Source organism: Rattus norvegicus, chromosome 5 (genome assembly GCF_021556685.1).
Source record: "Rattus norvegicus strain SHRSP/BbbUtx chromosome 5, alternate assembly SHRSP_T2T, whole genome shotgun sequence".
Taxonomy (NCBI): Eukaryota; Metazoa; Chordata; class Mammalia; order Rodentia; family Muridae; genus Rattus; species Rattus norvegicus.
This window is the reverse complement of record NC_141538.1, coordinates 30,245,001-30,272,497: the sequence shown is the minus strand read 5'-3', so window position 1 is coordinate 30,272,497 and position 27,497 is coordinate 30,245,001. Positions and strand designations below refer to the sequence as shown.

The 27,497-nt window shown below is 41.2% G+C and overlaps 2 protein-coding genes across 3 annotated transcripts in view; both read right to left on the bottom strand.

Annotated features, from left to right (window-relative positions):
* The window catches only part of Rad54b (RAD54 homolog B), a 73,015-nt gene that overhangs the window by 39,347 nt on the left and 6,171 nt on the right, over positions 1 to 27,497 (bottom strand). For both annotated transcript variants that reach the window (XM_087548793.1, NM_001191755.4), the window contains 1 exon segment: positions 25,099 to 25,210. In XM_087548793.1, the coding sequence (XP_087404919.1) occupies positions 25,099 to 25,210 (112 nt within the window).
* On the bottom strand, positions 1,505 to 7,809 carry Fsbp (fibrinogen silencer binding protein). The gene is given in 2 exon segments (NM_001400957.1): positions 1,505 to 3,578; positions 7,358 to 7,809. Coding segments are annotated over 2 exon segments (897 nt in total). The 5' UTR covers positions 7,732 to 7,809; the 3' UTR covers positions 1,505 to 3,055.

The window sequence follows — 27,497 nt, the reverse complement described above, 5'->3', positions numbered from 1 at the left end:
CATAGAGAAACCCTATCTTGGGGGAGAAGGGAGAGAATAATACATCATGACCTTGACTTCCTGATCCCCCACTGCCAAGTGCTGGGTTATAGAGCTGCACCACACCCACACACAGGGTTCATGCAACCTTGAGAACCTTTCCCAGTGCCCCCTGGGCGCTAGGCAAGCTTCTATCTCCTGAGCTACTTCCTCAGCCCTCAACACACTTCACAATACAAATTTTTACTTATGCGAGTATAAAGCATGAAATGCTTTTGTGGCTCAACTAAGGAAATTAACCCAACGCCCTAAGAATCCACTGAGAACCCACGGCATTTACTTTTTCTACTTCTATCACCATAGCTTGTATCACTAAATCTGAGTTTGTTTGTTTTTTTTTTAATTGCATCTTTAATCATGTCATCTCTATAATCAAAAAGCTGTCAACAGCTTCTCACTTTATAGTCAGTAAAATCTGACTCCTTTTTTTTTTTTTTTTCTTTTTCTGTTTTTCGGAGCTGGGGACCGAACCCAGGGCCTTGCATTTTCTAGGCAAGCGCTCTACCACTGAGCTAAATCCCCAACCCCTAAAATCTGACTCCTTAAAAAATAGCATTTAACGAGATCCCTAATTTGGGAACAACTGCCATCGTTAACACCGCTCAGTCTCATCTCACCCACACCACTCTAACAAGAACTGTTGAGGAGCCGGCTGAGTTCAGCACCAAGTTCAGTGCTTACCCTCGAGCGAGCACCAGAGTCCCTAGAGGACCTATCAGCAGACAGTTGAGTCCCAGCCCTGGTTTCTGTTTCAGGGCTGACACTACTGTCTTAACTCTGGTGTGTGTGAGCTGCTGTGGATGGAATCTGAAGCCTCAGTTACACCAGGAAAGTCCTGGATCACAGCCCCAGCCCCTTCTGAGACTTTTACTCTAAAGACCAGCAACTGGAAGCCTGGAAGCCCAGAAGATAACCGGCAGGGCCACAGGCATGCCTAAGCTCTGTCAAAAGCATTCGGAATGACTTGCAAACATTTAACATTGGAAATTTTCACACAGAATAGATTTATGAAATATTCCTGCATGTAAAATTTCAACTTGAGGTAAACAGAAGCTATCCAATGTAGTCAACAGAGATATCTACCAGGCAAGCCTTTAATCCCAGCACTCTGGAGGTGAATGATCTCTGAGACTGGGGCCAGCCTGATCTACATAGTGTGTTCCAGGTCATTGTGAGATTAAAAAAAAAAAAAAAATTCCCTTGTTCAAGTTACCAAAGCTTTCTACCTATCCTCACTGAAAAACTGCCTGGCTTCGTGTTTGTGCTTGGGCACCTTAATCCAGTTCAGCCATTGTCTATGAGTTTTTACAAGAGTTTACTCTGGCTCCAAGCTCACTTCACTCCCAGGATTTCTGAAACTCTACCTGCCCCATCTGAAAGAAAGCCTGACTTTTTAAAGCTCTTCCTCATTAAAATCCCAGCAAAAACGGAAATCAAATATATAAGACATACATTAAATACATAATTCAATATGTAAGCTTTATTTAAAAAAAAATCAAGATTTCCATGAATACAATATTTATAAAAAATCATACTTAAAAAATCTACAAGTTATATTTATGTAAATATGATCTTTGTTGTTTTCATTCTAAGTAATTTTCATTTTGTTATATTCTAAGTTTACTATGAAGGAAACATTTAAAATGAATTAAGATAATCTTACTCACGTGGTCAAAATATAAAATATTTTCAATAAAAATATCTGATCTCTTTTAGCAAAACAAAAAAAAAAGAGGGGAGCCCACTCCCTGGGTTTCATAACCCAACGATGTGTAAAAGTCAGTTATTTTTGTCATCTGGGGATGGGACCTCAAAACAGGTCAGGAAAGTGTTCTACCCTTGAGCTAAATCTCCAACCAAAAGCTGGTTTTAATTAAAATTCTCCTAGATCTTTATTTCTATAACAAAGAATAAAAATTACTACTATGACCTCCCCCTGCCTATCCCCACCTCTCCCCAAACTAAGTACTCATAATGTACTCTGCCACAAAAAGCTTTGATACCTGAAATAAATTATGGTGCCCACCCTGGAGCTCGGTTTCATTACATTTAAACTCAAGAGTTTTCTCTTCCAACTCTACCACCACTCTTTCCAAAGATAAGAACAATGCAATGCCATGCATACAAGTTTTCTGTTTCTATTAGTTTAACAGAAACTTACTATCTCAGTATTCAAAAGGCTGGGGCAGGAGGAACTTGTACTACAGGCTAGCCTGGGCTACATAGTGAGATTTTATCTCTAAAAAAAGAAAAAATAGGAATAGTGATGTAGCTCAACAGTAAAAATATGTGCTCACTACTCATAGGGAGCTTCCAACTCTCGATCGTTCTCTCTCTCTCTCTCTCTCTCTCTCTCTCTCTCTCTTTCTCTCTCTCTCAATTCTAACTTTTAATCGAAACTAAAACTGTTAAAGATTCGGTTCTTTGAAGTAGCACGTATGCATTTATACAATTCTGTGGATTTTGCTGTAACACAGGATTCCACATAGCACAGGCTGACCTTGAGACTGGTATGTAGCCAAGCTGGCCTTTCTCTTCTCTCATCTGTCTCTCCCTCCCAAGTGCTGAGGTCACAGGCTTATGCAGCAGATGCAACTCTATTTGCATTATTTTTTATAATCAAAATAAAAGACTTTACATGAGGCCAACAGTTAAATGTCTTAGGAAAACAATAAGGGAAGGGCAACAAACTGGATTACCATGTCAGCCAATCTGTAAATGATAGTATCTAAAGGGAAAATTAAATATTTTGAAAATTGTGTTTAAAAAAAAAAAAAGCAGGTTCAAGGCCAGCTTGTTCTACCGAGCTAGTTCCAGACAGTCAGGGCTACACAAAGAAACCTGTCTCCAGAAAATAAAAAAGGACGGTTAAGACAGAAAAGAAGAAAATCATGTCAAAAGCTTTTTTATAAGAGAAATTAACAGTTTTTAGGACGTGTGCTGAGCTTCGTGATCCTCCAAAATGAAAATAATTCTGACAAAATTAAAATTATCGAATTCCCAAACTGGAAAGTTCTTAGAAACTACTATACTCAGGCAGGTCCCGCCGTAAGCGACTTGCTCTCAGCTTCTCCACTTCAATCTTGGCTCTTAGCAGCTCCTCCTCCAGCCGCTGCCTCCTCTTCAATCCATCCCTCTTCTCCTGAACATATAATCCAAATTTCTTTTGATTTTCTAAAATTAACTGATGTTCCTCTTTCAACATCTGCAGGACCTGAGGGTCACATCTTAGCAGAGACCTCAAGTGTTCTCCACTTTCCTGATGAAAAACATCTCTCCTGGGGACAGAAGATGGAGATGATGTCATTCTCATATCAACAGAAGAGAGTGATGGCGACACGGATCCTTCCGCAACACGCATTAATTCATGTTCTTCTTGTTGCTCTAAAGCATCATTGTGTTGAGGACTTGAAACCAGGGCAGGAGACGGTTTAATGTCCTCTTCTTGTTTCACCTCTACAGTGATAGCAACAGGATGGTGATCCACCATCACCTGCAGTGAACTGGTACCAGCTTGGGCAGCCTCATCCAAGTTTGTACTATAGCACATTAAAAAAAAAACACATTATAAACAATAGCATGATATATTTATAGCACAATTTCATATTTATATTTAATATTTGGTATTGATAAACATTTAACCATAAATTTTGAATAGAGAGTGGTGGCATATGCCTGTAACCTTAGCACTTAAGAGATAGAGACAGGGCAATCTCAAGTTCCAGGACAGTCATGGCTACAGACCACACCCTATGTCAAAAACACAACAACCACAGTAAAAATTCTTTAATCCCAGTACTCAGGAGACAGAGGCCAAGTGGATTTCTGAGTGTAAGGCTAGCCTGCTCTGGTCTACATAGTAAGTTGCAAGGCAGACAGGGCCACACAGAGAAACCCTGTCTCAACCCCACTCTCCAAATAAAGTTGTGGGTTTTTTTGGCCTTTTTTGGGTTTTGTTGTTGTTGTTGTTGTTTTGCTTTTGGGAGTACTCCCTCCTTTTTGTAGAGGGTCTTTTTCTGTGTGTATACTACATACATGTTTCCTCACCCCCAATAAATACCTCTCTTCAACTGCTGGTTCTATTGCTGCTATCTGCGATATCTGAGATTTTTCGGTTACCTGTTGCAGCACAAGAATTTTTTTCTGCCTTCTAATTCTTTACTTGGCATTTAGAATGAACCTGACCAAGACCTCTAGACTATATTACAATGCTGCCATACAGGTGCTAGGAACTGAAGCTCTCTCTCTCTCTCTCTCTCTCTCTCTCTCTCTCTCTCTCTCTCTGTGTGTGTGTGTGTGTGTGTGTGTGTGTGTGTGTGTGTGTGTGTGTGTGTGTATACACATGAATATGGGGCCCCATAGACTCATGGACATTGTCAGGTACCCTCTTCCTCTACTTTTTCTTCTTCTTCTTTTTCTTTTTTGGATGTAGGGCCTCCCTGAACCTGCACCTCATCCGGTGAGCTAAAGCTGTTGTCAACAAACTTCAGTGGTCTACTTGTCTTTAATTCCTCATACTGCAGGGGAAAGTGGCATTTTTAGCCTTTCAGATGTGTTCTAGGGATCTGAACTCAGAGTCTCATGCGGGGCAGGCACTTTACTAATAGAACCATCTCCCCAGACTTAAATTAAAAAAAAAAAAAAACTTTTTCTACATGTGTACATTTATTTATTTGTGTGTGCATGGAGGTCAGAACACAATATATAGGAGTTGGTTCTCCCTCCCTCCCTCCCTCCCTCCCTTCCTTCCTTCCTTCCTTCCTTCCTTCCTTCCTTCCTTCCTTCCTTCCACTATGCAGGTACTAGGATCAAAGACAGGCAGGTCATCAGCTTTGGCAGCAAATACCTTTACCAAAGGAGCCACCTCCCTAGCCCAGAAAAACCATCTGAATGTTTTCAGAGACATTAATTGTCCCTCACTGTTGAGGTTTTTAGATGCTTCAGTCCTAGACTGACCTTTTTATAAAGCTGATGACTCTGAGGAAGATGGTAAACAACTGTCTTTGGGACCAACCATAAATTATTTCATTGTTATTTCTGAACTGTAATATTGCTACTGTTAGGAATTATAATGTAAATATCAGATATGTGACCCCCAAAGAAGTCACGACCCACAGGTTGAAACCTCTGATCTAGACTAAAGTCTGGAATCAGACAAAGTTAAAAATATAAATAAAAATTGTTTTAAATTATCTTCATAATTTCTACTGCAAAGAAGTATGTAGCATATAAATATAGGCATTATGCTCTCATATAAATTGAAATATGCTGATACCTAGAATATTCATTCCACTTTAGTGAAACATTCTAATAAGATACATTAGAAACAATATCTCAAAAAAGATAAACAGAAGTAAAAATTTTTAAAAACTAAAAATCTAAATAAATTTAGAGGATTGAAAGGTTATAAAACTACTATCTAGTTTTAGAGACATAAAAATTTTTAAAAATCATTCTAAGTTGTAAAGTTAGAAAATACAATAAATATTTTTTAAAATATCCATATGTACCATAAAATTTCCTAGCAGAGAGTCTAATCAAATTAGTAGTAATATTTATATTAAAATATAACCAAACAGATTTATAAACTTCTGGGATAATTAGGATTTGAGATGATCTCAGCTAAATACATATATAAGTAAGAAAAATACATAAATATATTAAATGAATAAGCTAGCAGAAAAATATCAATGTAAACACTAACATTACTGGCATATTTATATTCTGTTTTTTTAAACCTAATAAACAGTGCTATTTCAGCAACAGATGTGGAAATATACAAACCAGTTAGGCCATTTCTATCAGAGAAATGTTGGTGTATCAAAACTCGTGTGTGTGTGTTGGGGGTACCTACGCATGTGCTCTTCTGCATTCTCTGAATTTTTTTAAATATGCCGCTAACTAAAAAATCACAGTTTCTATGTATCTTTTTCAGATTTTAAAAATCTAAATTTAATACCGGAGAGGTATACCAGTAAAACAAAAGCCATTTTTCTCCAGGCTATTTTTGAAAGAGGCAAAATTCAAAAGAAGTCCAGTGTCAAACACTTTCGCTGGAGATTACAGCCATCCAACACAGAACCTCATCATTTGCCATCACAGTGAAAATGCCTGTCAGTGGTCGCAAGACCTCACTCACTGCACCGCCAGGCCCTCAGTTCCCAGATGCAGGGATTTTGTTGTTGTTGTTGTTGTTTTTAATCTATGCTATCAGGTAAAAATAAGCAGTATGGTGTAAAACACTAAAAAAATATTTTTAATGTCACCAAAATAACAGACAGGCTCAGCTAAAAAGTTTTCTCTCCCAACTTCACAAAGTCCCACAGGTAATCACAACCCCGCCTGTCCTGGAGCAAACCTTCAACGCACAAACAGCTGACAGTCTATCAGAAGAACAGAGCTGCCATTCATACCTTATGTCAAGAATTAAATTTAAATTAGTCACAGGTATCAGCTTTTAAGATTCCTAGGTAATTTATCATACCTAACCCAGGTATGATAGTTTTCAACTCCTAACCCAGGTTGCCCTTCTTAAAACTTAAGAGAGCGGTATGAGAAAGTTTACCTTTCCTATGGCCCAATATCAAAGTGAAACTACACCATTATCCATTACAGTTTATTCCGTTATGTAACCCAAACCTCTGAATTAGGTATTAAGCTCCTTTAGTTAATATTTCTATCTTATCAACTTCAAATACACTAGAGAAACAAAACAGTCTTCACATACACAATCATGTCATCAATGAGTTTGATTTTAAGTTTTGTTACTTTAGTGAATATTCAGGAAACATACACAGTAACAATTCATAAAAAAACAAAGATCCCATTTGCTCCCAAAACTACTAACTTCATATAAATTTTATTTAAAAAAATTTTAAAAACCATATTAATGGCATGTAATCTTAAAAAAAGAATAATTTATCATAGAGGCAAATAATCTAATTTTAATGCTTACAAGTTTGAGATATAATCAAAATACATAATAAATGTGAAAATGTCATAATAAAATCCATCATTCTGTACAATTTATCTATGAAGTCTTTAAAGTTCATTTAGTGCTGTTGCAAGCTCCTTCCCACTAATTCTTCTTTAACCTTTACTTCTAAAAACTACAGGATCGAAGAGGGAAAATAGCTTAAGTCTAACCTAACAGAAAATTCCTCAGAGCTTTACTTTTTTTTTAAGAAAGCAAAACAAAGACACTGTTCACGGCTCCCCTTGTGGGGATGCTTGCTATGCACGTGTCTAGCACAACTAAGCCAGAGCCCAAGAGATAGGAGGCGCCATAATTCCCACAACAAAATAAAATAAAGCTTACCTTTGTATGTGGTTCCTGTCTCTTACCAGGCAAAAGCTGGAAATCTGGGGAATCATCTCCACAACCTTCTTGGTTGGCTCGGAGATACTGCTTTTATAATCTGACTGGGCCTCCTTTTGCTGCAATAGCTCCTGCTTGGCATATTCTTTGAGCCTTTTGTAAAGGCTGCGTAGGCCCTGAGCCGTGCGAGGAGGGCGGTCTACTCCAATTGCATTATAGTTAACTGCTATGACATCCCAACATCTATTCTTTTCCACTATGACTGAATTTTTATTAGTGTGCTCTTCGAGAATTTTCACATATGGCTTCACAAGGTTTAGCAGATCAAGCTTCTCAGACAAGGTAAAATTGGAAGATCTGGCCTTTCCTACCATTGTTCTTTGGGAATTCAGTAGGCAGTTTCTGAAGCCACCATGCAGTCTTCAGCTCTGCTGAGCTCTTCTCACAGACAGACAGAAAGATCAGGCTTAACTAGGCTAGCCTCATTTAGGCCCACGCCTACAGGGGAGGGCTTATTAAAATTCCTGCAGCTTAAGCTGACGCAGGTTCGGGAAAGCTGCTTAAGCCAAGCCTGACCTACATAAAGCTTCTCACAGAGACAGGAAAGCACACGCAAACACACTTGTGTGCAGAGGGAGCAGCTCAAGGTAGGATTAATGCACAAAGGTCTACAGATAAGCATGAAACACAGCTTAAAATTAGCTAATTTACTGAGAATCTCAAATTTCCACACATGTATGCCTGGCTCAGGGGCTGAAACAGCACTGCAAAATCACTTTAATAAAAACAAAAGAGGAACTGTTCTGTGTTGTTTACAGATCTAGTAGACCGAAAAATACAAGACACCAGGGGTGAATGTAGTGATTTCTGACAAAGCTCTAATCACTGTTTCTGAGCTGGGTGTTTGTTCTCCCTTACAAAATCTGCATACTGCTGGTCCTGCTGTCAATCAGGAATTGCATATCCTCTAGCTAGTTAGGTTACACCAGCTCAGACTGCAGTAAAGCTAAGCTTCCTCTTCATTTCCAGCATATAGTAGGATACTCTGCATAATTTAGTTATTCAAGGACAAATTGTTATTGAATACTATATTTAAAAGCCAGATAAAAATATTATCCTACCTGTACTGTATGTAAATATACTAGCCTGCTTTATCATGTGTAAAAATTAATGGTAAGAAACGACATGATCATGCACAAACAAAATCATACTTCTATTAAAGCAATATTTTTTATCTTAATCACACAACATAGATGATGAAAAGAAACACCTGATCTAGCTATGAGTTTTCATATTTAATCCTACATTGAAGCATATAATAATCATGAAAACAAAACAAGCTTATTTTCTCATGATGTTTGTCCAGACAGGGGATTACTTGAAACACATGTGAAAGACTGGAGGTGCAGCAAGCGCTTAACACGTTCAAGGCCTAGCTTGGATCTCTAGCACCTCAAAACTGAAGAGGTAAGTGAATCAAACGAAATGTGAGCACACTTGATTCAGTCGAAGACTGGAAGGCAGTTCATACGGCGAAAGCACCTGATCCCTGGTGCCCACACGGTGGAAGAAGAATATTAACTCCCAAAGTCACAGTGCACGTGAGTAAGCAAATAAATAAATGTTTAAGAAGTAAGAACAACCCTATAGAATAATTAACCAAACCTATAACTGAGCTCAGCACAAGACCCCTAATGTGTAGCGTAGATCTAGATACAACTGCTTTGTAGAAAGCTGGAGTGCACAGAAATGCTACACAGATGTCTCCTGATGCACAAGGTCTTTATGACTGCTGGACCCAAGCTGGACCCATGCTGGACCCATGCTGGACCCCTGACCTGCAACCCAGCCCCTAAATTATTTACTTTGTTTTCATTTTGTTAACCAAGAAGCAAACTAAACTTACTGAATCTCACTTTGTTGGAGCTTGTTGTTGATATGAGATAGAGTCGCCCTGTACAGCTTAAATTCTCAATAGCCCAGGCTGGCCTCTAATTCATGATTATCCAGAGTGCTAGACAATAAACAAGAATAATGAGTCTAGCAAAACGCAGCATGCTTTAAATGTCCAAAAGGTAAGGAGGGAGGGAGAGAGGAAATAAAAGCTGGGTGTAGTGGCTTACACTCCCAGGGATGAGGAGAGCACAAGTTCAAGGCTAGACAGGGTTATATATAACGAGACCTTGTGTCAAGAGACAACATGGGCTGATGAAATGGCTCAGACAATCAAGTACCTGTTATTCAAGCATGAAAACTAGAGCTCAGTTCCCCACACTCATATATGCAGGCCTTTAATCCTAGCAGAGGCAGGCAGAGGTCTACAGAGCTAGTCCCAGACAGCCAGGGTACATAAAGAAACTCTATCTTTAAAAGCAAAACAAAACAAAAAACTGGATAGCATAGCAACCTATCTGTAATCCCTAAATTTAGGAAGCAGAAATAGGGGACTGCCAGGATAAACTGGCTGGCTAATTAGCCCACTCTGAGAATCCCAGGTTTAGCCAGAAAGCTTGCCTCAGTAAATAAAGTAGAGAGCAATAAAAGAAGGCAGGACACCGATTCTAGCCTCTGCACACATGCAGCCCCCGCAGATTCCCAGACATGCAAATATGAATGTGCACATTCACATAACATACACATGCAAAAAAAGGAAAGTAGATTCCTAAATATTAACACAGAACAATATTAACATGGCACACTTAAAACAATGCGTTAGACAAAAATATATACTCTATAATTCCTATTGTGCTGATATTTGGGATCCAACACAGAGACTCCTGAAATATAGGGCTCCATCTCCAAGTTCTGTGGAATAAGGGCAAACTCAGAACAGAATTCCTTCTCTCATCCCTGAGGCAAGGAGGCATAGTCTCTGACACTGAAAGAATAAAAATGCAGCTAAGAAGTCGGAAGTTTAAAAAAGCCCTAAATACCTCAAATTCCAGACCCTGCCCTCTACCTGTAGGTAAAAGGTCACATTTCCTGAGCCTGCTCTCCCAGGAACTAGATAAAAGGACTTAAGATAAGGCCCTTAGAGAACAATCTTGAGAAGCAGGAAGCTTCTCCCAGGAAATGATGGACCATAAAGTAAACAATCTTGAGAAACAGGAAGCTCCTCCTAGTGATTTTTCACAGGTATTCTCGACATTTTCCAATGATGCCCTCCCTACCCTCTGGGGTTGAGGTTTCTTCCTTTAAATTCCCCTTGTCTTAGTTACTGGGGGTCGAACTCCACTGCCCCTGCGTGGGATATGAGTCTCGACCCCAGTGCACTGGTTCCTATCAATAAACCTCATGTTTATTACAGCAAGGACGGTCTCACGTGAGTTCTTGGGGGGTCGCATCATCCCGAGACTTGAGTGAGGGTCTCCCCGCTCCAGGGGTCTTTCAACACGTATCTGCTACATACACTAAAGCCAGAACCATACTTCCTGTGTCTTCCCTGCTTTCTCACTGTTAGGAACACAAGTTTGTGTGACTTGGAATAATGTAGTGTTTGCAACAGGAGCCAACCATAGGCAGCTCAGAAGTGAGGCAGCCCCAAAGCAGGTGTTGACATGCTAATTAACTAATACAGGTGGTACTGACAGGCTGATGAACCAGCCCTTAGCTGTGAGCCCTGATAACATAAAACTAATGCCCAATTTGGAGGCGACCCTATGAGGCACTACAGTGCTTCAACTGTGTTCCTGACCCTCTGCGCTGTTACTCAGCGGTAAGGGGACTTTGAGGCTGGTCACTGTGTAACTGACTTCAGGAAGCTCAGACAGGATTACAACAAATCCACGACCAGTCTGTGCTACAAGTAAGATGGTGACCCCCCCCACCCAAAAAAAATAGGGTTGAGATCAGGCTAGAGCCTGTTCTAAGTTACTGTATATTGTATAAAAGTAGTTTTTCAGGCCATGCCTTCTGCAATACTCCATTTTATAAGCAACTTTTGACTCAAAGCTTTTTTTTCCCCAGAGCTGAGGACCGAACCCAGGGCCTTGTGCTTGCTAGGCAAGCACTCTACCACTGAGCTAAACCCCCAACCCCTTGACTCAATCTTGAAAGTGGAAAAAACTGCATTCCTGAGAGCTCTGTGGTCAAGCTCCACAAAAACAAATAAACTCCTATGAATGATAAGAGCAGACAGTACAAAACAGAGTTGTGTCAGGCTTGGTGGCACACGCTACAGCCCCAGCAGACACAGCTGAATCAGAACTTCAAGGCCAGCTCAGGCTACACAAGGAGAGAGAGCCTGCCTCAATTTTTTAAAAAGAAACACTGAAGCTGGAGGAAATGGTACCCACCAGTAATTCAAGCCCTTGGGAGGCGAGATAGGGAGATCACAAGTCTGAGACTGAAAGAATAAAGATTTTTAAACTATCCCCCACTCACCCTGCTGTGGGGGCCAGTGCACCTCACAAAAGAATAACATCACATGTTATGGGGAGTAGTACAGCCATAGACCATCTGGCCTCGACAGGCCTGGCTCAGCATAAACCATCTGGCCTCGATAAGGCCTGACTTAACAGTCCTGAGAAAAAAAGAGTTGGGGTCAGCTCGCCCCAGAGGCGGGGTGGCCTGGAGTTGGACTGAGCCCAAGCTAGGTCATGTGGCCAATGTAAACAAACCAGTGAAATTGCTTTGCTTTGTGTGACTGTTGCCAACCACCTATATAGTTTTCCCTATAAATCCCTTCCCCTAATTGGGCTCGGGGTTGACTCCTCTGTCTCCTGTGTGAGATACGTATTGTCCCCAGAGCTCTGGTTCCTCAAATACACCTCTTGTTCATTACATCAAGACCGGTTTCTTGTGAGTTCTTGGGGGTTGCCTCGTCTCGAGATTTAGGTGGGTCTCCCCCAACCCGGTGGTCTTTCAAGACCTCATGCAAAAATAAATAAATTAAAAAGCAGAGGTTAAATCTATTTCTGTAGGAGGTCTGTAAAAGTCTTTTTGCTCACAGGTAAGCAAGCACTAGGGGATTAAACAGAGTTGTCTTTGATCCCCAGAAGGCTGTGTCCAAAGGTGGTTAATAGCCTGGTGACCTTTGTGCTGAAACCATACCAGCCTGCCCCAGTCCCTTATCTTGAGTCTGTTTGTTTAAGTCAATCTATAAGGCTATCTTCCCCCAGACCCTTCCTTATCGTCAGGCTGTTTTCTCAGTCTGCAGAACCTATCTTTCAAGAAGATGTAGTCCACCTCTTACGTGGGAAGAGTTTCGCCGCAGTTAGGTCTTTAGCTTTGTTGTGCACACAGGACTGAGCTAATTATCACCAGGAATACTTTCTTCCAAGTTGTGCTGTGCATGTGTAGACCTAAAGCAAACTCTCAGGATTTGAACCCACACTGGCCAGTGAGACCTGTTGAACTGAGCTGCGTCTGCCTTCTTATCTTCTGCAGATCGACACTTTGATTCCATGGTGGTCAGAGAGATCTTTGAACATTATAATTTCATTTTTCCCACACTGGTCCTCACAAAAGCAGATTCAAAGTAAGTGAACATGTCTAAACTGACATAACTTGAGGGAAAGACAAGTTTTTTTGAAAGACCACTTGGAGAACATGTCTTACAAAGTTTTATTAGCAAGGATTCAACTATGAGAAACACAGCAAAACAAAGAAAAATGCACTCCACTTAGAAAACTGCATGTCACAAGTGTCCCTTAAATTTTAAATGCCTCCCACTCATCCAACTGATAGGAAAAGAATTGCTGCTTTAATTCTCAGGGCACCTGACACTGTAAAGAGAGATGGACCACAGTTCACTAGTCACACACACATTCACAGTCTGTGAGGAGACTACTCACAAAGGCCACACGGGGACTCAGTCAGCAACCAGTGATGGTGCAAGTCAGCCTCGCAGGATTAAGAGGACTATAGTGGCTTCTCTATGTTGTAGCTGGCAAGGAACTGAAACCTGGTACTTAGGAATAAGCAGAAACCATGCATGAAGCCTTCGAAGGTGTCTCTGCTGGGAAACACAGCACCAGAGGTGGGGGGAGGGAGGCTGTAGGAGCCCTTCTGGCTGCAGCTGGAGGCCGAGTGTACTATTGAGAGTTCAAACTAAACATCCAGGGCTGTGACTCAGTAGTAGAACAAGCGTCTGAAATTCAGGGAGCCCTGATGTTTAAACCCAGCTCAACTAAATATATAAAGTAATAATTAAATTTTAAAAAGGACAAAACAGCTAAACCAACATTTTTTTAAAAAAAAATTAAAAATATCAAAGAGGTTCATGAACATATGCTCAACATCATTAATCATTAGAGAAATGCAAATAAAAACCAGATGTTAACACTGTCTCAAAAGACAAATTATGTAGGCATAATTAATGTAAAGAACTAATCTACAATATGAGAACTAGTTAATAAAACTACTGAATTAGAGATATTTGTTGAATAAGTAGATTTTAGTTCCTTTTAGCATACGAATTAACTGAGATGATGTTAATTTGCTTCACTTACAGTAACATTTTACTATCTCTAAGTATCCTATGACATCACACGGCAAGGCTCAAATACACACAATTAAGTGTTTTAAAATGTTTTATTCTACTTCATTTTGTTTAACTGTACACACACACACACACACACACACACACACACACACACACACACACACACACACACACGGAAGTCAGAGGACAACTTGAGTCATTCTCTCCTTCCACCACAAGGGCCCAGGGGTCAAACAGCTTATCCAGCCCACTGAGCCACCTTACAGGCCCTAAAGTTTAAATATTTTTTAAATTGTGCCTTGAGCAGAGAGCCCACCTCAGTGGCAAAATGCTTCCTTAGCACGTACAAAGACCTAGGGATTGTTTCAAACACTGGGGTGCAGGGGGAGGGTATGACACGCATCTCTGAAAGCCATGTGAATTAAGAACTACTGATTAATACTTTCTGCCTTTCTCCATACAAGCCTCATCCAATCTAAGAAGTGGTAATGTTCTGTCTCTTGAATAGTTCTGCATACTCATAACTAGTAGCTTCAAGCATGCACAAGCTTCAGCATGAGCTGGAAGGGCAAACAGGAAAGGTCAATATCTGAATGGTCACAGCCCTTTTCTCAACTAGACTGATCCCAGAACGAAGTTTAATAAATATATTTGCTGGCATCCACAGCAAAACTTCCAACAGTCCCTACACATAGACTGTTTTAAAAGTGTCTTTATCCAGAGAACTAAAAGCAAATTAGTTAGGGGAGAATTATCTTCAATGGTATCTTTATAATAGATGTATTCCACTTCCCTTCTCACTAGAAAATAACTCTACACACTTCAAATATCATGAAAACTATTTACTTGCCAATCTAAATCTTAATTTTCTATGGTTTAACCTCCTTTGTTCTTAATTTTCTATGAGAAATAAATCATGAAGTAACATCAAAAATTCTAAGTTAGAAAACAACCTACATGTGCTTGTCCTGTACTATTTACCTGAGTGAACAGCACAGTGGGCGGAGTCATGAGCACCTGAGACAGGCTCTCCCTGCCGAGGGTATAAAGGCCAGCCCTGCGGAGGACGTGGAGGAGCAGAGACTCATTAGCCAAAGTGTTGGCTCCAAGTTCAGTGAAACAAAGAAAAACTTTTCTCAAAAGAATAAGGTGGAGGAGCTGGGGAGATGGCTCAGCAGTTGAGAGCACTGGCTGCTCTTCCAGAGGACCTGGATTCGATTCCTAGCACCCATATGATGGTTAACAGATGACTACAATCCCAGGTCCAAGGGATCTGATGCCGTCTCTAGCCTCTGTGGACACTGCACATAAGTGGTTCACAGATACATATGCACACACGCACGCACACACACACGCGCGCGCACACACACACACACACACAAATTTTAAAAACAAAAGATTATCGGTCCCCAGCTCCGAAAAAAAGAACCAAAAAAAAAAAAAAAACCAAAAGATTAAAAGTATGGCAGAAAGGGCTGGAGGTGGTGATGATCCCAGTACTCAGGAGGCAAAGACAGGCAGATCTCTTCAAGTTCAAAGTCAATCTTGTCTACTCAGCAAGTTTCAGGCCAGCCAAGACTACAAAATGGGACCTTGTCTCAAAAACAAAAAATTAGGAAGGAAGGAAGGAAGGAAGGAAGGAAGGAAGGAAGGAAGGAAGGAAGGAAGGAAGGGAGGGAGGGAGGGAGGGAGGGAGGGAGGGAAGAAGAAAGGAAGGAAGGAAGGAAGGGAGGAAGGAAGGGAGGAAGGAAGGGAGGAAGGAAGCCTGCCTACAGGTAAGGCAATAAAATACAGCACATAACCGTGGACTAACAAGGAAAGGCTATTACCATTAACACTATCCTGATCCATTCAAACTGTCATAACAAAACACCACAAACTGGATAGCTTATGGACAACAAAATTATCTTCCTGCTATCCACACCTGAGACTAGAGACTTTGAGATTAAGGCACGGGAATACTGAGTCTGGAAAGGTTGTATACATGGCATGGGGTCCTACATCTTCAAATGGTAGAAGGGACAAGGGTACTCTACAAAGTCTATTTTAAACTGTGTTTAGATTTGCTTTACTTTTATTGTATGTGTGTGCGTATGTGTCTACACTATGTGCATGCCCAGTGCCTACAAAGGTCAGGAGAGAACATCAGATCCCCTGCAATCAGAGTCAGATAGATTTGAGGCACCATGTGGGTGTTAGAAATGGAACTCAGGTCCTTCTCTCTACACACCAGAACCTATTCCTACAAAGCAGAACCACATCCAGGAGGTGCTACGGTTTGTTTACAAAACACACAGTGAAGAGCTGAGGGTGACTAGGGCACCATGGCAGCAGCTTATCGTCAACAAGTTCTGAAAAAGTACACATACATGCAACTCACATAGAAAGTGTATTTCATGAATATTTATTTTAGTCTTGAATATTTAAGGTGGACTTAAATATTAAATCTTGCTATATGGCTCAGGCTGACCCCAAAACTTTCTTCAAACCTCCCAAATACTGGTATTACAAGAGTGTATGATACCACATCTGACTCAAATAATTGGAAAATATAAATAGTAAAAAACTTCAACTTAAAAATACAACAAAATCACCTTCTTAACTATTAAACTATCAAATATCAAAAAGCATAAGTATACACTTACACACAGCTGAACATCACCAGGCTGTGGTGGCCCATGCTTTTAATCCCAGACAGAGGCAAGTAGATCTGAGTTCGAGGCCAACCTGGTCTACAGGGTGAGTTTCAGGGAAGCCAGGTGTCAGGAGCCAAGCCTGCTTACACCCTCTGTCTCAGGGGTGTTTCAGGAATGTCAAGCCCACTTACACCCTCGGGGACACCTAACCAGTTGTCTGTTCTTCTCACTTTTACAGCTTCTGTCTCCAGCCTTCAGTTCTTATCAGTCTTACAGTTTAGGGATATAGGGAGGGTGGTGACCATAGTGAAATTGGTTCTGGGTCCTGGGTGACCTTCTAGCCCGCTTGTCTTTATAAGCCGCTGTTTTTTAATTAAAGTTTGAGAGCTTGATCAGAACACAGACTTGCTCTCCTTCCTTGCACCTCCTGTCCCCCATTCTTTCGCCCCCTCCCAGGTCTCCGCTGAACCCCCCCCCCCCTAGACTGAGGCAGCCAAGGATACGCAGAGACACTGTCTTGGGGAGGAAAAAGCACATACAGTTGAACATTCAAAAAACAGTACATACACTGCCCCAGCATTGCTAATGAGAGCATAGACCTGTATTAACCTTGGCAAAGGCCAGCTGACCAATACCTACCAGAATGAGGAGTGCACATTCCTTATGACCAGCATCCTACTCCAAGGGATTTTGTGTGTGTGTGTGTGTGTGTGTGTGTGTGTGTGTGTGTGTGTGTGAGTGTGTGTACTCATTTTAGCTTTGTGTATAATACCAAAAGATCCCATATAACCTAAAAATTCATTAATAGGACATTGACATGTTCATACAGTGGAATCAGTTTTTAAAAAGTGAATTAGCTAGACATGTTGGCATGCATCTACAATTCCAGCTGAGGCTGAGGCAGAAGGATCCTGACTTTGAGACCAGGCTAGGCTACACAGTGAAGACAAGGCTATCCTTTGCTAGGGAGCAAAAACTGAAGAGCTGGGGAGACAGTGATGGGTGCTCTCCTGCTACTCTGGGCTCAGCCATCACCACTGGGTGAGGAGTGAGATAGTTTAAATGCACTAACAAAAAGAGTTCTAAGATAACGTCCATGAATAAATGTCTAGAAAAAGAGATATCTTCAAAATGAACCTTCTGCAAGGCAAATAACTGACTAGGACTTCAGTAACTTCAGAGTCTAATTACAATTTATTTTAGGCTTTTTTTGTTTGTTTGTTTTTTGTTTTGTTTGTCTGGTTGGTTTGCTTTTTGAGATAGGGTCTCTCTATATAGACCTGGCTGTCATGGAACTCACTGTGTAGGCCAGGATGGCCTCTAACTCACAGAGATCCACCTGCCTCTGCTCCTGAGTACTGAGATTAAAGGAGTTCACCACTATGCCCAGCTCCTTAAGCTATCTTTAACCCCCTGTGTGTAGGACCTAACATCTTGAGACTAACAGATAAAAACTTTTTAGTATGTATTAACTTCATAAAAGCCTACTTTTCACTAACCAAACGTTTTTACCAACCAACCATTTTCACTAACCAACAGACAGTACCTGAGGCCTATAGCTGAGATATCGCCACCTTGCTGTAACTACCTACTTAATGTTTCCAATATAGTTTTAAAGTGATTTTTCATTTATGACTTGCTTTGTTCTGTTACTATAAAAACTTCATGAAATTGGTTACTTTTTGGAACACAAAATCTGGGGTAACCTATGTTAGCATTCTGTCTAAGCTCCATCCCACAGTTACCTGGCACCAGTGCCTGACACTGTAAAGGGGGCTGCTTGCCCCCTCCTCACTCTCTTGTTCTCTTCCCCTCTTCCCCCTTTGTCCCTTCTCTCCCCATTCCCCTCCCCCTCTCTCTCCCTATGTTCATGGCTGGCTTCTACTTCTCTACTCCTCTTCTTCCTCTTTTCTCTTCCTCCTCCTCCTCTTTCTTCTCCTCCCCCTTTTCCTCCCTGCCTCCCTCCCTGCCTGCCTCCCCCCTCCTCTCTCTCTGCCTTTCTCTGCCCCTACTACCCTCTTGACTCTCTTCCCCATGCACTGAATAAACTCTATGCTATACTATACTGTCATGTGGCTGGTCCCTCATGGGGAAGGAATGCTTCGCAGAGGCACCCTCTTCCCCCACACCTCCATAGAACATAATCCCCCCTCTCTTTATGTTTATATAAACACATTAACCTAAATCTGTGTTCCCAAGCATGGTCACTCATATTTGGTTCCAGAATAAACTATCTATTATTCCCTTTGAGGTGAACATTACATTATTTCTGCATCAGCACTATTGTAGAAATGATACGTAAAACAAAAGCTGAGTGGTCAAAATGGCACAGCAGGTAAAGGTGCTTGCTGCCAAGCCTAATTGATATCTTGGGTTTTCTCCCCTGACCTGCACACATAAGTAAGCAAGTAAATATGTAAGTTCGAATTTTTAAAGTGCAGTGCAACTAGTTAACTGCTATTTCCAGAAAATATAGACTAAAATTTTTAATATCTGTGCTGGCTAGTTCTGTCACCGTGACACAAGCTAGAATGGTGGCACTCAACCTTCCTAAAACTGCAACCCTTTAGTACAGTTTCTCGTGTTGAGAGACACCAACACAAAAGTATTTCCAGTGCTACTTCATAGCTGTAATATTGTTACTATTATGAATCATAACATAAATATCTGCTTTCCAATGGCCTTTGGTGACCTGCAACCCACAGGTTGAGAACTGTTGAGCTACAATCATCTGGGGAAACCTCAACTGAGAAATTGCCCCATAAGATCCAAGCATAGGCAAGCCTATGGAACATGTTCTTGACTAATGACTATGTAGAAGGAAGGACCTGGCCCACTGTGGGCGGTGTTATACCTACGCATGTGGTCCTGGGTTCTATAAGAGTGCAGGCTGATCAAGACATAGACAGCAAGTCATTAAGCAGCATCCTCCATAGCCTCTGCATCACCTCCTGCCTCCAGGTTCCCACCTTGAGATCCTGTCCTGACCTCCCTGAGTAATAGAATTTGACCTGAGAGTTGTAAAATGAAATAAACACTTTCCTCCCCTAGTTGCTTTTGGTCATTGTGTTTTATCACAGCAATAGAAAAGCAACCAAGATAATAGTAAGAGAGGTTATGTGATGGTTTGTATATGCTCAGCCCAGGAAGTGGCAGGATTAGAAGGTGTGGTCCTGTTACAGTAGGACACATCACTGAGGGTGTGGGCTATAAATTTCTCATTCTAGCTGTCTGGACGCCAGTCTTCCATTAGCAGCCTTCAGATGAAGATGTAGAAATCTCAGCTCTGCCTGCATCATGTCTACCTAGATACTACCCTATTTCCACCTTGATGATGACGGACTGAAACTCTGAACCTGTAAGCCAGCCCATTTAAATATTGTCCTTTATAAGACTGGCCTTGGTCATGGTGACTGTTCCCAGCAGTAAAACCCTAACTAAGACAGGTTACCTCTAGGGAAAAGAAGTAGACATAAGGAAAGACTTTTTAACTATACCACATTCATGCACTATTTTAAAAATCCACAAGTGTTTATTGTGTTTTTCTCTTTAAGGTCTTTTCATTATCATCATTTATGTGTGAGCACACAAGCCACAGCGCATGTGCACAGAAACGACGGTTGTGCAGCACTGCTATTTGTCATACCACAACTTAGTTGTGCACTTTAAAATGGCTAAAATGGGAATGTTATGACTCTAATAAAGAATTGTTAATTAAATATCAAAAGCAATGGAAATCACATTAATTTTAGTGACCTCTTGCTGTACCTGAAGTGCTAGCCCCAATATTATGCAATACCAACAGATCAGACACAGGCTCGTCCCACTCAGCAAGCCTCCCCGCTGTTTTAAATGGAAGTTTTCATTTGGTAAGACTGTGTCACTAACAGTCTGTCTATAGCAGAGAGCCACCCAAAAGATTTAGCAGTAAATGTATACATTTATTAATATTATTCAAAAATTAAATAAAAATTCTAACATCTGAGAGTTCATAAATCTTGAGGGCATGTCTAACAATTTCTAGGGACCTAATACTCATCAGCCGACAAACAGAAGCATTAAGTCTAGTGGGACTTGCCATGATCAAATCCTTCACGAACAGCAAGGAGGAGAGGGCTGCAGGCTCATGGCTCAGAGGGCAGGTTTCGTGAGGAGGACGGTGGGATGGCAGCACACTGCTTGCTCATGTGGCACAGTAAAGAAAGGAGGATGTGGCATGCAGCGGCTCCTCCTCTCTGTTTGTGTGTAGTGCAGGCCCCGGCCCACAGGACTGTGCTGCTCACATTCCGGCTGGATGTTCCCTCCTTCCTGGAAACCCACTCAGACACACTCAGACACGTATCTCCTAGTAATTCTAAGTCCAGTGCAGCTGACAACGAAGACTAGCTGTAACGAGTGGAGGACAGCAGTTCATAATACTTGACTATATGTAAAGGCTGGGGAAAGTAGTGACAAGGAGCTACAATGCCAGTTATCATGATTGAAAAATAAGACAGGGGCTGGGGATTTAGCTCAGTGGTAGAGCGCTTACCTAGGAAGCGCAAGGCCCTGGGTTCGGTCCCCAGCTCCGGAAAAAAGAAAAAGAAAAAAAAAAAAAAAAAAAAGAAAAATTGCTTGTCTTATAGACACCAACCTGAGTTCAATCAATGTCTGAAATCCATGAAGAAAAAAACTAGGCGTGGTGGAATGTGTGTGAAATCCTAGTGCCAGAGAGGAGGAGACAGGCCTGACCCTGGGTTTGCAGGACAACTAGCCTAACCCTCTGGGCAAGCCTCAGATCAACGAGACTGTCGCCTTTTAAAACAAAAAAGAAGAAAAAAAGAGAAGTAAATAAATTCCTTTTTTAAATGTTTAAAGGCATGAAAATGTTACATTAATTTTTATCATTACATATTATAAATGTGTATTTCTTAATAACCCATAAATTCATATAATTAAAAGAATTTTTTTAAAATCTTCCCCTCTTTAATACCTCAATTCTTCTTATATTACTTTTTCTTTTCTTTTACTCACTTGTTTATTTCCACTTTATTTATTTATTACTTATTCATTTATTTTAGTGTATAAGTGAAGCTTGGAACTGAACTCAGGACCCTACATATGGTAGGCAGGTGAGCTATGTTCCCAATCCTTACAACTATCTCTTTACAAACAGAAAACAAAACTCTGTCCTAGCCCTCTTCCGGGCCTCATACCAAATGTCCTTTTTCCTGTCACATCTATCTTTCCTCCAGGCACCTAGTCACATTAACATATCCCTTACAATATGGCTTTTGCTAAAGCTTCTGATACTCTTAATAGCACCAAAGCACACAGGCCATCACAATCCAGTGCCCTCTTGCCTACTTAACTTCTCTAAGTACTCAGACGCCAAAGACTTGGTTATGAATGTCATCCACAAAAAACAACACATCTTTCCAAAACCCTTCATGAAAGTTAGCATCTGCCTTTGTATTAGTCAGGGTTCTCTAGAGGAACAGAACTTAAAGAATGAACGTGTGTGCGTGAGTGTGTGTGTGTGTGTGTGTGTGTATGTATAATATTTATTAGAATGACTTACAGGCGCCAGTCCAACTAATCCAACAATGGCTGCCTATGAACATAAAGCCCAAGAATCCAGTAGTAGCTCAGTTCACAAGACTGGATGTCTGAGGTGGTCTTCTACACTGGATTCCTGAAGAAATAGTCTCTAATGCCAGTGAAGGAATGGACTTCCTAGCAAGGCAAAGGCAAGCAGGAAAAGAACAAAAGCTTCCTTCTTCTCTTTTTTCATATCCTTGTATACAAAGCAGTTCACAGTGTCTTCCTGCCTCAAGATCTCGGTTAAAAGCATGTCTTCCTACTTCCTACTTTAAATTAAGCAAAATTCCCTCACAGGTATATAGATGGTCTTTGCTACTTTGTGGTTTCTTCTTCTTCCCTCCCTTTATTCCCCTCCCCTTTTCATTCCCCATCACTAGATAAGAAAGGAGAGAGGACAGAAAGATAGTGATCCCTGAATCTGATTTCTTTCCTTTTTGTTTTTTCTTTGACTATTAACAAACCGAAACCAACTTCCCTGAAGAACCAACCACCACTGACAATGACTCTTGGGACTCTCTAGCATGTATTACCCTCTGAAAATTTTCCAGAATTCCAAACATCTCACAATCACAGAAACTATCTGCAGCTAGCAAAGTCATGCATCTGCTAGAGCATGAGGCAAATCACAGTCAGGTGCTCTGGACAGTTTGAAGCAGCCCCACATCTCCACACCTCGGATTAAAACAAAAACAGAGTCTTCTATTTCTGTGATTCTAAAGCAAAAAAGATTCCTGAATTCTCACCGGCATAAGCAGGCCCTCTATTTGGGGGTTTTAGTTCCAGATGTAGTCAAGCTGATAACCAAGAATAGCCATCACAACCATAAACTAATATGAGTCCATCTAAACATGATTACATCTGCAAAGACTGAATTTGAAAAGAAAATCACATTCCCGGATATCAGGACTTAGAATCTGCTTTGTAGAGAACATACTCAACTCATATTTCCTTCCCCTCTTCCAGGATTTGGTTTTCACAGGCCCAGGCCAAAATGACTCAGACTATTAATATCAATAAAGAAAAGGAGCTGTGTTGGACAGCTTTATGTCAGCTTGTCACAAGCTAGTCATCTGAGAGGAGGGAACCTCAGGAGAAAATGCATCCATGATGGGGCTGTGGGCAAGCCTCTAGGACATTTTCTTAGTTAGCTATCAATGAGGGAGAGCCCAGTCCATTGTGGGTAGGGCTACCCCAGGACTGGTAGTCCTAGTTCTGAGCAAGTCAAGGGGAGCAAGCCAGTAGTCAGCACTCCTCCATGGCCTCTGCATCAGCTCCTGCTTCTAGGTTCCAGCCCTGTCCTGACTTTCTTCAATCATGAACAGTGATGGAAGTGTAAGCCAAATAAACCCTTTCCTCTCCAAATTGCTTTGTTATGGCATTTCATCACAACAATGATAACATTAACTAGGATATGGGATATTCAAAAATGGCCTTTTATCACACTCTCCATAGAGAAAACATTCTCTGAACCTTTGGAAGTCATTAGAAGTAAACTTACACCGTCATCCTCAAAGAACATCATCTGCAAATAGTGCTGTAAAGAGACAAGTACCCAGTGAAGCAGATGCAGTCAAGAGTACTTAAGAAACCACCTTATGGAACTCAGTGGGAGAGAATTTGCCTAACATGCATTAGACCATAGGTTCAACTCCTAGCGCACAGGGGATAGGAGGGAAGAAAACTATAAATGAGGCATAATATCATCAACTTCTGAATTTAGAACTTCTTTACATATGAGAAAATTTTCAAAACAAGAAGGAAATATGGGGACATGGAGACATATTTTAACTGACACATACAGGCTTACATCTCCCTCAGAATGAATTAGATCTAGAATTAAAGGAGCGTCAGAAGGCACAATCTGTATGTGCCACACATCCCTCATCCCCAGGCCTTTCCATATGACATTCTTCTGCAGCAACCCACCAGAGAACAAAGCATTTCTGGGAGTGACCCTGTCTCCAATTTGACCTCTCTGAGAAAGAGGCAGCAGAGAATCCAAAGGTTCTACAGGCTTCCCAGTCCAATGAATTCACTAAATCACCCAAGGGATTAAGGATTCAGTGAATTAACTTACATTTCAATTTATTTTAACTCTTAACTCCTCAAATTTAGTATTGAAGAGAATGACAAATTACATGTAGAACACAAATAAAGCACCAATCAGTAACAGATTATATTATATTTCATAGCAAAAACATCATTCTCAGATGAAGAGATCAGTACATGGTCCCCACAGAGAAAGAGAAAGCCCGGAACAAGAAAAAGGGAGTCTGGGAGCAGAGAAGGTGGGAAGGAGACTCCATCAGACACACAGCAGCCACACTGACAAGCAGTGGGATGGATACCAGGAAAACAGAATGCCTTTTTCTACACAAGAGTGAATTCACAGAAAGGCTAAGTGATTGAGTACTTAGTATTCAGTAGCCCAGAGCTGAGGCCAGCTTCGGAACCTGTCCATTCAAAGAAACATGAAAACTCTATGCTTTTCTCAAAGCCAAATAAACTCTGTAAACCACCTCACTTATAAGTTGCCTGTACCTCCAGCAGATATAAAAGGAATCATAATTATCTGAACTTAATTCAACAATGGAGAGATGGAACATAGGTAAAATGCTTGATTTTCCTGAATTAATAATTCAAACCTGATTTGATCTTGACACAGAGATTTGCTAATTTCAAGTGTTTCTCTTCTAGCTTAGTAGTATCAACATGTTTATAATAGAATTTTAAATCCAACTAATTTGGTGCTTAAAAATTGTACCTGATTAACAGTTTTCCTAGTCTTAAACATACACCTACTACAAAACACAAGACTCCCACTGCCTGGTTTTACTGCTTATTTTGTGAGCGCTGCGGCTCCAGCCAAGGGCTTTGCCACCTCGGAGCTACAACCTTTAGTTAGATGGTTAAAGGCTCACCTTCTAGAGATAAAATCTGACAACAGACAGCCTGAAGCAAAATGTCCAGTGGTATTCCATCGACAATTATCACATTAACATTCATTCTTGAATAATCGTTTCTAAAGCACTCTGGTACAACTTTTAAGAATAAACGAAATATAATGAGTATCTTACCTGGAGAAAGCGGATCTACTCTAGCCCCGTCACCCATCTCCACAGGGCTTCCCTCAGTGAGCCAAGGATTGGAACTGCACACACCTGCATCCCCTTGTGACTGGTGGGCGCCCTAAAAACCCATACAGATGAATTAAACTTAAGTTCCCACCTTTATATAGTAGGCTCTAAATTAACTGAGCTGCCAGTTTCTACACATCTATATTGACAATAGGTACTTTTCTAGAGCCTAAGTTCTAGAGTTGGAAGGCAGCCTAAGACACATAGCAAGGCCATGGCCAACCTGAGCTACACAGCAATTCAAACGCAGCCTGAAGCATGCGACACACTGCCTTGAAAACTCAAGAGCACGTGCCTACCAGGCAAAAGGCCTGAGTTTAAACTTCAGTACTACCACAAATGAAGGCTGAAATAAATCAAATACTCCTTAGCTAACGAATGAAATGCATAAGACACAGTAAATGAATACAGGGAATATCATTAGCGCTGTGGGTGAAATAAGCACTCTCAAACATACTGTCTAGAGCCCAGAATCTACAGGATGTTGCCATCTTATTCTACGTAGCAAATGTGGTTCACAAGCTGCGTAATTCAGGAATTTCAGAGACATTCCTATATGATCCAAACAGATCCAATCTAACCAAATGGGATTCCAACTGCAGAAAACCAGAGGAAGGGCCGTTTCCAGCACTGGTGTGAAGTGGAAAAGGAAATCACAATGGCCTTCAGCAGCTGGATGTGCGCTGGTGCATCCTAGTAGGACACACTGAACAGGCCGGGGTAGGAAGATCAGGCAATCAGGTAAGCAAAGGATTCTTCCCTAAAACTCAAAAGCCAACCTACGCATTACCTTGATCTGAGCCCAGTTTCACATGAGTTGATTTATATGAAATATCACTAACAGGCAAGTCTGGAGAAAATCTACTAGCTGTGCCGGGTCTGGAAAACTTAAACAAATGGGAGGAGTAGTTATCATGTGAGGTTTTTTCATTTCTGAAGTCATGAAAATGTCTACAACTGACTGTGTGGTGCCTACACACTCTGTAAATCTATTGAAACACCGAGCCAGGCGGAGAGCCGCACACCTTTGATCTCAGTGCTCACGCGACAGAGGCAGGTGGGTCTCTGAGTTCAAGGCCAGCTTGGTCTACAGAGTGAAGTGAGTTACAGGACAGCCAGGACTACACAGAAAAAACTTGACTCAAAAATAAGAAAGAAAGGGAGAGGGGAGATAGTAAGGAAAAGGAGGAAGAAGGGAAAGAAGAAAAAGAAAAAGAAACAGGGGGAAAAAAACCACTCATATTCAGACAAATTAGCTGAGCAGTGGTGGTGCACACCATTAATCCCAGTATTTGTGAGACAGAGGCAGGAGGCCAGCCTGCTCTACAGATCAAGTTCCAGGACAGTTAGGGATACACAGAGAAACCCTGTCTTGAAAAACCAAAAGAAATTAAAAAAAAAAAAAATCTATTAAAACCAAGGAAAAACTGTAAAGATAGGGCTGCTGTGTAGCTGGCAGGAGAGCTTGCCTGGCATGAAGGAAATACTGGGTTTGAGCCCTAGAACCATATAAAATCTAAAACAGGCACAGTGGCACACACCTGTAATCCTACCTCTAAGGCAGGAGGACCAGACGTTCAAGGTCAACCTTGGCTACATGGCAAGTTCAAGGCCAGTGTGAGGTAGAAGAAACTGTCTGAAAAAAGGAAAGGGGGGGGGGGGCAATAAGATGGTTCCGTAGCTAAAAGCACTTACTCCCAAGCCTTACAACCTGAGTTTGGTCCCCAAACCACAGAATGCAAGAAGAGAACCGACGACCTTTGACCTGCACAGGTGTACTGTAGCACAAGGGCGCACACAGCCATGCATACAATACACAAAATTACAATGAGAACAGTTTACAAGAACCAAATCCAGTACACAGTACAACATAGATGAGCTCTGAAAATATAAAACCACAAATGGCAAACAGCACACATGTTCTTCGTAGAACATGAAGGAGTGAAATTCATAGATAGTAACAGTCCTTACCAAGGGCTGAGCAGTATGTGTAAGGGTAGAGTGTTAGGCAGAGTTTAGTGCACAAACTTTCTGGTTGGGCTGCTGAGAAAGACTTGGCAACAATGTGGATGAGCATTATCAATGCCACTAAATTGCACGGTTAAAAAAAAATCCCTAAAATCTCAAAAGCCAGGTATCTTGTAACCTTAGTTCTCAAGGGGCAGAAACAGGAGGCTCAAAGCAACTTGAAAGACAACTGTCTGGGTAGGGGAGGGGTTGGGGGTGGGGGGAGATTAGGGACCGACCTGGGGCTGGGCTGGAAAGATGGTTCAGCAGTTAAGAGCACTGGCTGCTTTTCCAGAGGTCCTGAGTTCAATTCCCAACAACCACATGGTGGC